Below are 11,453 nucleotides of genomic sequence, written 5' to 3'. Positions count from 1 at the left end.
CATTTTTTGGATCCATTCAATCTATTATAGTTCCTGAGAAAATCACTAAAATGTGAAACTTCAACTTTGAACGCGTATTACAGCCAAACGGATAAAATCACAGCAATGTATGAATACTTGCTACATTCCCCAAACATTCAGCTTTCATATGCATCTTTTGGATCCATTCAATCTATTATAGTTCCTGAGAAAATCACTAATATGTGAAAACACTGCTTTTTCTAACTTAAATTTAAAAGCGTATTACAGCCAAACGGATAAATCCACAGCAATGTATGAATACTTGCTACATTCCCCAAATATTCAGCTTTCATATGCATTTTTTGGATCCATTCAATCTATTATAGTTTGAGAAAATCAGCTAAAATGTGAAACTCAACATTTAACGACGTTTACAGCCAAATGGATAAAACATATGAAAGCTGAATATTTGGGGAATGTAGCAAGTATTCATACATTGCCAATTGAAAACAACTAATTTTTAATTATGAACTTGAAAATCTTATTACAATATATAATTGTTTCTGAATAAATTCAACTTTGTTTGTTTTACATCAATTATTTGAATATTTCCACTGCGGTTTTTCTTTACGATTCTTTTAATTCGAGCTTTTGTCTCTCTGTTCATTGTTTCTGATGCCGACGAAACTGTTTGTTTTCTGGGGCTCCACCTCTTCGGCTCGGTTGGTCGGCTTTGAAGCTCCTCCGCATTTCTTCTTTTTTACTTTTGTTTTCGTTCCTCTTCTGTTACTTTCGAATTAGGAGGGCTCCCGGCCCCCGGTATTCCCTAATGAGCGGCCACCGAAAACGCTTAACGGCCGGATTAAAAACATCGATCTGAATTGGTTTCGGAATTTTAACAGGGAAACATTCCGCGCTGCTCCTCTCCATTCTCGCGTTCTTCACCAATTCTTTTTTTCTCTCTCTCATTTCATTTCATTTTGGTTTAAGAAACGAAACGAAGGAATAAGAAAAGAAATACATGCGTATGTAGGTAGACTGAAGGTTTTCTGAATTCAGACTTGGGACTTACCTAGCGACCGGCATCATCTTGAGGGCGAGCGCTCGACTCAGACAGAAACCCGCACCACCTGTGGCGAACCAAAACTTGACTTTTTGCTGGAAACAGGAGAGAGAAAACAAGAAGTAAAGTAGACGCAATTAGAAAATGTTTACTGCACATTCAAACACACAGAAAGACTCACGCATGCACAGAGAAACACCGCAGGATGCACGTTCATCCTCCTTTTTTTCTTCTCCACATTTCTTATTCCTCCAGTTATTACGAACCATAACTCTTGTCGTTCGGATTACTCGAGCGCTCCGGATTTATGGGGATAATCGGAATAAAAGTCTTGTGACTAGTAACTAATAACGGCCTTCGACGTTTTTCGCAGAGACTAATTGATACTCCAGCGACGCTTCCAATTTCAGGAGAAGAGAACAAAACTGGTGCAATCTCGTTTCATAGAAGAACCGAGAAGCGGTTTATCGATTACATGACTACTTTATATGCAAATCAACGAGATTAAGTATAATAGAAACTATTTACAATTTTTAATTTCAACAAAAAATCGCGTCTCGCTTTTTATTCAATCATTCAATAACCACGCAAACCAATGCAATCATCGACCATACAAATTATAGAAAAAACAATTATCTTTCCAATAAGCCTACTATCAAAATTGTAACCCTTACCAATTTTATGTTATAACTTTTCAAAATTGAACTTTTTTTTTTTGCAATTTTTTTATCTAATAAAATATCCTAAATTGTTGTAAGAAGCGCATACGAATTACGTAATACACTTACATCTAAACTTAAAGTGAATTTACATATGCTAATGATTAACTATAATAGAAACTATTTACAATTTTTAATTTCAACAAAAAATCGCGTCTCGCTTTTTATTCAATCATTCAATAACCACGCAAACCAATTCAATCATCGACCATACAAATTATAGAAAAAACAATTACCTTTCCAATAAGCCTACTATCATAATTGCAGCCCTTACCAATTTTCTGTTATAACTTTTCAAAATTGAGCAATTTATTTTTGCAAATTTTTTATCTAATAAAATATCCTAAATTGTTGTAAGAAACGCATACGAATTACGTAATACACTTACATCTAAACTTAAAGTGAATTTACATATGCTAATGATTAACTATAATAGAAACTATTTACAATTTTTAATTTCAACAAAAAATCGCGACTCACATTTTATTCAATCATTCAATAACCACGCAAACCAATACAATCATCGACCATACAAATTATAGAAAAAACAATTACCTTTCCAATAAGCCTACTATCATAATTGTAACCCATACGAATTTTCTGTTATAACTTTTCAAAATTGAGCAATTTTTTTTTGCAAATTTTTTATGTAATAAAATATCCTAAATTGTTATATTAAACGCATACGAATTACGTAATACACTTACATCTAAACTTAAAGTGAATTTACATATGCTAATGATTAACTATAATAGAAACTATTTACAATTTTTAATTTCAACAAAAAATCGCGTCTCGCTTTTTATTCAATCATTCAATAACCACGCAAACCAATTCAATCATCGACCATGCAAATTATAGAAAAAACAATTATCTTTCCAATAAGCCTACTATCAGAATTGTAGCCCTTACCAATTTTCTGTTATAACTTTTCAAAATTGAGCAATTTTTTTTTGCAAATTTTTTATCTAATAAAATATCCTAAATTGTTATAAGAAACGCATACGAATTACGTAATACACTTACATCTAAACTTAAAGTGAATTTACATATGCTAATGATTAACTATAATAGAAACTATTTACAATTTTTAATTTTAACAAAAAATCGCGTCTCACATTTTATTCAATCATTCAATAACCACCCAAACCAATCCAATCATTGACCATAAAAATTATAGAAAAAACAATTACCTTTCCAATAAGCCTACTATCATAATTGTAACCCTTACCATTTTTATGTTATAACTTTTCAAAATTGAGCATTTTTTTTTTTACAAATTTTTTATCTAATAAAATATCCTAAATTGTTGTAAGAAACGCATACGAATTACGTAATACACTTACATCTAAACTTAAAGTGAATTTACATATGCTAATGATTAACTATAATAGAAACTATTTACAATTTTTAATTTCAACAAAAAAATCGCGACTCACATTTTATTCAATCATTCAATAACCACGCAAACCAATCCAATCATCGACTATGCAAATTATAGAAAAAACAATTACCTTTCCAATAAGCCTACTATCAGAATTATAGCCCTTACCAATTTGTTATAACTTTTCAAAATTGAACATTTTTTTTTGCAAATTTTTTATCTAATAAAATATCCTAAATTGTTGCAAGAAACGCATACGAATTACGTAATACACTTACATCTAAACTTAAAGTGAATTTACATATGCTAATGATTAACTATAATAGAAACTATTTACAATTTTTAATTTCAACAAGAAATCCCGACTCACATTTTATTCAATCATTCAATAACCCCGCAAACCAATCCAATCATCGACTATGCAAATTATAGAAAAAACAATTACCTTTCCAATAAGCCTACTATCAGAATTGTAGCCCTTACCAATTTTCTGTTATAACTTTTCAAAATTGAACATTTTTTTTTTGCAATTTTTTTATCTAATAAAATATCCTAAATTCTTGTAAGAAACGCATACGAATTACGTAATACACTTACATCTAAACTTAAAGAGAATTTACATATGCTAATGCACAATTTCCCTCCATTCCTATGCACCCATGTTCATTTACATTTTCATATACACGTAACTTTTTATTTTTACATTCTGCAGAATCACCTAAATATCAGAAATTCTCCTTTCCATAAAGTTCAAAAATTTATTCGCATTCACATAATCATAAGATAAGTTTAAAGTAATGTACAAAAAACCGAACATTTGTACAACTTTATCTATAATTACAGTCGAAAGTTTTAACTATTTATTAATTAGTTTCGATTCGATGAAATTTGAAATTAAAATTGAGTAAAGAAAAAAAACGATTGTTGAACTCTTTATGATTGTGTACAGTGTCCTTGTTGTTTATTATTCAAAGAATTAATTTTCTTTAATCGCTACCACTTCTTAGTTGAGGCCCTCCTCTTTGTAGTTTCCAATTAAGATAAAACGAACTTTAGAAACCGATTAACTCCGAGTATATTCTCACAACAATCACGATTTGAGCAAGAAGCATAGACAGAGAGAGCATTGTTTTATTCATATTTAATCGGAGATTTGTTGCGCATTAATTGCATGCATTTAACGCTGAGTGTAAAAGCTGCACAGAGGTTCTAATTGTGAAGAGTATCTTATGCGTGGAACGAGAGAAAGATCGAATCGAAAGATACGAGCAAAGTTGCGACAAGTATGTGACCAAACTGAGACGGGATCGTGTTAATCAGTCTACTTAATGAAGTCCGGACTTTTAAAAGCTGGAGCGAAGACGACGTTTATCTGGGAGCTCTAATTAATGGATCAAAGACTGGTAGCGTTAATAGACGGTGTGGACCATCGGGTTTCGGTATAAACAAGACGGGTTTAAAGAGAAAAAATAAAATGTAAAGAAAATACTCGCATAACTCACGATAACGATTTTCTACGGTCCATTTGTACGCTCGTTATCCGGATCTCCGCTCCCAAAAAGAGAAAACTCTACGTTGAAACGATCACATTTCTGTTGGAATTAATTGGATCATACGCAAACACTACCATTACAATTTTATATAGAATTTTTTAATCGTTTGAAGTTAATCACAAAAGAAACCATGAAGTAGTTCAAGATCTTTAAAATAGTAAAGAGATCCAATATCTTGAATCATGATGTAAGTCAGACACGTTTATTATAACTATAAATATTAATCGTGACAACAATTAATCGATCGTGACTGGAACTTCTGTATAAAAAGAGAATGGTTGAATTGCATTTGAAAATAATCAAAATTGATAAAAATATTAAAAATTTCGAAAAAAAAATACTTTAAAACTATAAAATTACTGAATATATGATACTGTTTAGTATGTAAAGTGTTTTAAAGTAAAATCTGTATTAAAGTTAAACAGTTTTCGATAATGAAAAGTTACAAAAAAAAACCTTTCTCACATTATTTTAATAAATTTGAATAATTGTGAAAATATTTAAGATAAAACTTTAGGGAAGTTAACATTAATTTTCTGTATAGTTAATTCTGGATTAAAGGAAAGAAACTATGATTTGAAACTGTGAAAAAAGTATTTGAAACGTGTAATTATTGGAGATTTTCATTTGATAAATATGTTAAAAATTTCGAAAAAAAAAATACTTTAAAACTATAAAATTACTGAATATATGATACTGTTTAGTATGTAAAGTCTTTTAAAGTTAAATCTGTATTAAAGTTAAACAGTTTTCGATAATGAAAAGTTACAAAAAAAAACCTTTCTCATATTATTTTAATAAATTTGAATAATTGTGAAAATATTTAAGTTAAAACTTTAGGGAAGTTAACATTAGTTTTCTGTAAAGTTAATTCTGGATTAAAGGAAAGAAAAAATGATTTGAAACTGTGAAAAAAGTATTTGAAACGTGTAATTATTGGAGATTTTCATTAATGTTTTATTTGATAAATATGTTAAAAATTTCGAAAAAAAAAATACTTTAAAACTATAAAATTACTGAATATATGATACTGTTCAGTATGTAAAGTCTTTTAAAGATTAAATCTGTATTCAAGTTAAACAGTTTTCGATAATGAAAAGTTACAAAAAAAACCTTTCTCATATTATTTTAATAAATTTGAATAATTTGAGTAAAAACTTTAGGGAAGTTAACATTAGTTTTCTGTAAAGTTAATTCTGGATTAAAGGAAAGAAAATATGATTTGAAACTGTGAAAAAAGTATTTGAAACGTGTAATTATTGGTGCAATCTAATGGTATATAATTTTAACTTCGATAATGAAAAGTTACAAAAAAACCTTTCTCATATTATTTTAATAAATTTGATTAATTGTGAAAATATTTAAGTTAAAACTTTAGGGAAGTTAACATTAGTTTTCTGTTTAATTCTGGAAACTATGATTTGAAACTGTAAAAAGTGTATTTGAAATGTGTAATTATTGGAACAATCTAATGGTATATAATTTTAACTACTACTAGTATTTTTAAATTTACCATTTGAACAGAATTGAGCTATTTCCTATTTCGTAACCACCGTTGGTGTTGCGTGCGCGTGCAGCAATTACGTGAAACCGAAGGTAAAGAAGGAAAAAAAAACGTCGAAAGTTCAGTAGTTCATTCGTGTATATATATTTATATATATAGAAGTACGAGATAGAGCGTTGAACACGGGTAGGAATTAAGTGTGCTTAAAAATGGATGATTGGTGATGTTGGAAAGGCGAGAGAATACAAGAACTCTCTGCTGGGCGTGATATATATGTTTCCGAGATTCGCCTCGTCGGAACACACCTATATTCGGTGTGTTTCTTCTCGTATGAGGAATAAATGGTCTCTCCTCTCGCAGAAGACGCGAATCGTGACTGAAACACTTAAGCGCCTTTCTAATTTCTAATAAATATGATCGCCCTCGGACGGTGGTATTAGGCGTGGTCGTGGGGCGCTCTCGCTCGTTCGCCTGACTAGAGATCAGAACGAGCGCAACGAGAGAGTCGGAGAGAGGATATGCAGACGAAGAAGAAGGCTACTTACTGACGACGATCGCCCAGGTCAACTCCGCAGAGATTTACGGCGCCGTGCCGATCGTAAACTCGGTTTCCTCCTGCTATCAGATAACAGAGGCACACTTAACTCGCGCTCCACGAAGATTAAGTTCCGCATGTTTAAATCTGAATAATGACCGCCGGCTTCACAACGAATGCACACAACACACAACCGTTTCAATTGCTTTTTAAACACTGTCGGAGGAAGAGCTTCGTCCATCCATTTAACATTATTTCTGTTATTGTTGTCCGTCTCGATTTATGGTACGAGTCGATGGCATTCCTTTCGGCTTCGGATTGTGCAGATCCAGAAATTATGCGATGATACGAAACCCCCAGCGCATTACTCAATAGGTGATGAATGTGCTCCGAAGAAGATTAATTCTATCCCGACGAAACAGCAATATATCAAACGTAACACCTTTAACATTCAGTTAATATCATCCGCAGAATACTTCAAACATCAACAAAACTATAACATTTCATCAATGATTAATTGAACTTTCAACATTAACTAACATTTCTTCTATCATATAAGAATTATCATTAAAATCCCTCAAATTAATCACATAAATATCGAATAATTTTATATTTCCACGTCTTCAAAGTCTATTTTTTCGCCACCCTGATGTAATCTCCACTCCGTCATTTATAGACGCCGCCGCTTTCATTTCTCCAAGTTTAACGAGACGTAATCTTTAAAACATAAGTCGACGTCTGCACCAGTTTTTTTTTATTTATTCTTCGCTTTTATTTTCCATTATTTTCAAAAGCAAATAACGCGGGTTTCTTAACTGTAAAATACCAGCATCACAATATTATCAATAATTGATACCACAACCGGTCGCAATTAATTAAAGCAATATAAGGTAACTTGCTTTGATCTATTATGAATGCATCCAACGTCCACAGAAAATGGAGCAATCGAATTGTATTGATTAATTACTTGTAATTTAATGAATTAAGAAAAACATACAAGAAACTATAAATATGAATTTTGCAAGATTAAGAAGTTGCTAAAGGGATGAAGTGGATGGTTCCTGCGGGTAGAAGGAAGGATTAAACAGGGTTTTTGGGAGAGGGCGCAGAAGAACTTCGCCTTTAAAATCCCGCCTTCAAAAACTTTGCTCTATTCTCGCTAATGGAAAAGAACGCCGAAATGCGTGCATACGTAATTCCTTAATGGCTCGTTATTATAATCGAGCCTCGCGTAATTAAATATTAAAGCCATTCATCAGGAGAGGGACGTAATTTATAATAGCATTGATAACAATGGGTTCGGCGGCCTCCGGCAACTTTTTAACCGATGGAACAAGCATCAATCATTGAAGCTTTTTATCCACCATCGAAACTATATGCCATCATTCAAGCACACACAATCCAGATGTGCTAACTCCTTCATTATTTCCATTTATCTTCTCTAATTGTTCTTTTTTTTTGTTATTCTAGTTTTTTTTTCCACCGCGCAGTTTCAATTATTTAAGAACGCGCGTTTAATCCAATCTAATCCGGTAATTGGATGAACGGGTGCTGTTAATTACCGCACCGAAGAGCGGAGAGATAGACAGGGTGGGATTAATTTGATCCGCGTAGGCGTCGCTGGTCAATTGGCAATTTCGGTGATTCCGTTATGGAATCCAGTTTTGTTTCAATTTTGTTTTTTTGTTTTTGTCCATGGTACTACTATATGATCATTCCCGTGTGAAATTCCATCATCCGCAGATGGTTTTGACCAAAATTGCGCGATTCACTTTCACGCTCCTCCGCGTACGACCGCAACGACCATTTGGTAATTTTAAACCGATCCACCGCGGCGATTTAATATCAACCCATTATTTGTACCATTGAACACAATTTTTTCTTCTTCATCTTTTCTGCATCTTCATCTCGAATCTGTGTAATTTTATTCAAAAGATTTTTAGCGTTCTCTGAGCCGCAGAGCCGAAGAGATCTTTGCTCCTTAGTTGGGAATTGATGGACGAGATGCAGCCAAGTGGAAAGGCTCCTCGGGCTGTGGTCGCTTGCTGCTGGCCAGGAAGCGAACCGAAGCACAAGCGGTGAAAGGCACACACACACCCATTAATACGTGCATGCTACAGATACATACACTTATAACATTTCCTTGCTTTTTCGTTTAATTCGGATCAATGGAACCTAAGCTAACTAACTCTGCTGCATCGATCGTTAACTGTTTTCTAGGCCCCCTTAGTTTATTAATGCGCAAATACCGTTACACTATCAATCCGTACTTGTTAAGCTCCTGATCTAGTCTATTAACCATGGCAGAAAGTCTTCTCTCTCTCCATAAAACTGGAATTTCATTAGCGTTCTTCCAACTTTCGCCACTTTATTTGATTAAATCCCTCGGAAGCCGCACGGATTTCGATGATCTACGACGGCGATTACATAAATTCCACTTTATTTCTTTCTTACGGACATTCTAGTTTAATCGATATTTTCAATGCACTTATGACCACACACAATTTAACATTTTTCAACATTCCCATTTCTTTTCAAGTACAATTATTATAAATCTAATTGTAATTAACATTACTAAAAGTGAAATCGAACATTTCAATAAGAAAACTGTATTCCACAAATCATTGACTCTTTTAGAGTAGATACGCAAAGTTGCATATCCTTAATTATTATGCAGGATTTATTTCTAGAAGGTGATTTAAAACTGTGCGTTTCTTCCGCAGTTCGCGAAACGTTTTCAGTTTTCGAGAGCGTTTTATTCTGATTAAAAACTCCAGCAATCTGCATTCGAAGCACCATACATTTCTGCATGCATTCGCAAACGTATCTCGTTCCAGGATTTGCATACACCGCAACACAAAATAATAAAGAAAGATTTAAAAAAAAAAAGTAGAGAAAAACCATACAACAACAGCAGCGGCGTTCAGAAATGCTCTTGTGTTTTGTCGAATTTAATTGGATTAAAAACGCATCTGATAGAGCGGATGGAGAAGGATTTATCGACGGTTTCTGAAATAATTAAATTAGCTCTTTTCGATAACGAGTTTCGCTTTCCGCATGAATATTTATATGCAAGTGGAAAAGAAAAAGAAAAGAAAAAGAACTTGATGGCATTAAGACGTTTTTAAGGATGGAACTGTAACATCGCCTCTTTTATTATCTACCATCTTTCTGGGACTAAATTAATTGGGATTTTGTACGGCTTTTCCATGCATACTAATCGCCTAATTAACACTGAAGATTAAAAGGGAATTTCTCTACCTTTTTGTTCACTTCTTCAGATCTTCTTAGCTTTTTTTTTTCTATAGTATATAAGAGGAGATTCAGTTCGAGTACGGTAGAAGGTGGAGATGGATACGGCTTCGGTTTTGTGATTTGGAATTTAATTAAATTTCTAACGGCCAATTAAGGTCCGACGCTGCACTTTCGTTAATTCGCAATCATTTCCAGAGCAGAAATTCCATCAATACTTGATTAAGTATTGATTTTTCAATTTCCATTCATACTCTTTCATGTCACAAGTGTAATTAAAAACTACTTAATTATATGAAAGAAGTAGATGAAATAGTTATGCTTACCGAGACTTTATCTTTATTGGTGATTTCGAGAGGCGCCTGTATACTCGTTTTACCCAAATACCAATCCTCCATCGGGCTGTAATCTCCCAAGAACCTGACGAGCCTAGGGACATTCACATAGTTGTCATCGTCGAAATGGCAGAACCATCTAGAACAGAAACGAAAGAGAAAAAATGAAAAGGAGCAACAAAATGTGGATCAAGCGTGTGTTTTATTAAGTTTGTAGCCCGAACGAAGAATGTAGGTATACATCAATTACCATACTCGATCCGTGTATACACACATACACACACGATACGGTCTCAATGTCCTGTCCGGTCGTAAATTAAATAATATGTGGACCAATTCGATTTCGAAGTCAGGTATCATGTGGAAATGATTGATACCCGATCCGAATCCATTTCATTTGCATCTGCTGTCAGTTACGTTCTACCATTAAATCGTGTAAAGGCGAAGCCAGATGAAGAAGGAGGAGGAATAAGTAGTAAAAAAGAAAAAACGATATAGAGTGAAACATGTTCGACTTCGATGAGTGATTGATGCGATCTTTATCTCGCTTCGGAAATTTAACCCATCATTAATAATCTAATGTTTACACGATGAATATTCATGCATGTTCGATATATAAATATAAATACAATCTGCACTTTCTAATTGTTTCGTTTCTCCTTATGCCCATCGGCACATCGATTAATTGATTCGGGTTCAACGGTTCTTGGTATTCCAAATATATCCATCACAGTGTGATTAATATGCGATGAATCCATGCATGATGCTTTCCTCTAATCCCCCAATTGCTCACAGTTACAGCATTAACATTTGCACAAACGCAGAATACTTCAAGTGAAGTTATATAGTAAATCAATAATCATCATTTCCAAAGTAATCCTTACATATATTGTAATCCTTACATATATTGTACTAAAAATATGAATAATAAAGACTACAGAAAATTATTATAGCAAGTATCAATATATTACTGTGGTTTTAGCCGTTTGGCTGTAATTCATGTTCAAAGTTGAAAAAATGCTCGAAAAAGCAGTGTTTTCACATTTTAGTGATTTTCTCAGAAACTATAATAGATTAGAATGATCCAAAAGATGCATATGAAAGCTGAATGTTTGGGGAATCTAGCAAGTATCGATATATTACTGTG

General features: G+C 33.0%; 1 protein-coding gene across 1 annotated transcript; it reads right to left on the bottom strand.

Annotated features, from left to right (window-relative positions):
• Positions 1 to 1,033: 1,033 nt before the first annotated feature.
• LOC108560191 (fringe glycosyltransferase-like) lies at positions 1,034 to 10,489 on the bottom strand (the record flags this gene model as incomplete). The annotated part of the gene is made up of 2 exons (XM_017917643.1): positions 1,034 to 1,119; positions 10,298 to 10,489. Coding segments are annotated over 2 exons (278 nt in total), but the record flags the coding sequence as incomplete, so codon positions are not given.
• Between the last annotated feature and the right edge of the window lie 964 nt (positions 10,490 to 11,453).

Source organism: Nicrophorus vespilloides, unplaced genomic scaffold (genome assembly GCF_001412225.1).
Source record: "Nicrophorus vespilloides isolate i.1.1-1 unplaced genomic scaffold, Nicve_v1.0, whole genome shotgun sequence".
Classification (NCBI taxonomy): domain Eukaryota; kingdom Metazoa; phylum Arthropoda; class Insecta; order Coleoptera; family Silphidae; genus Nicrophorus; species Nicrophorus vespilloides.
This window is presented reverse-complemented; position numbering and strand designations above follow the sequence as displayed.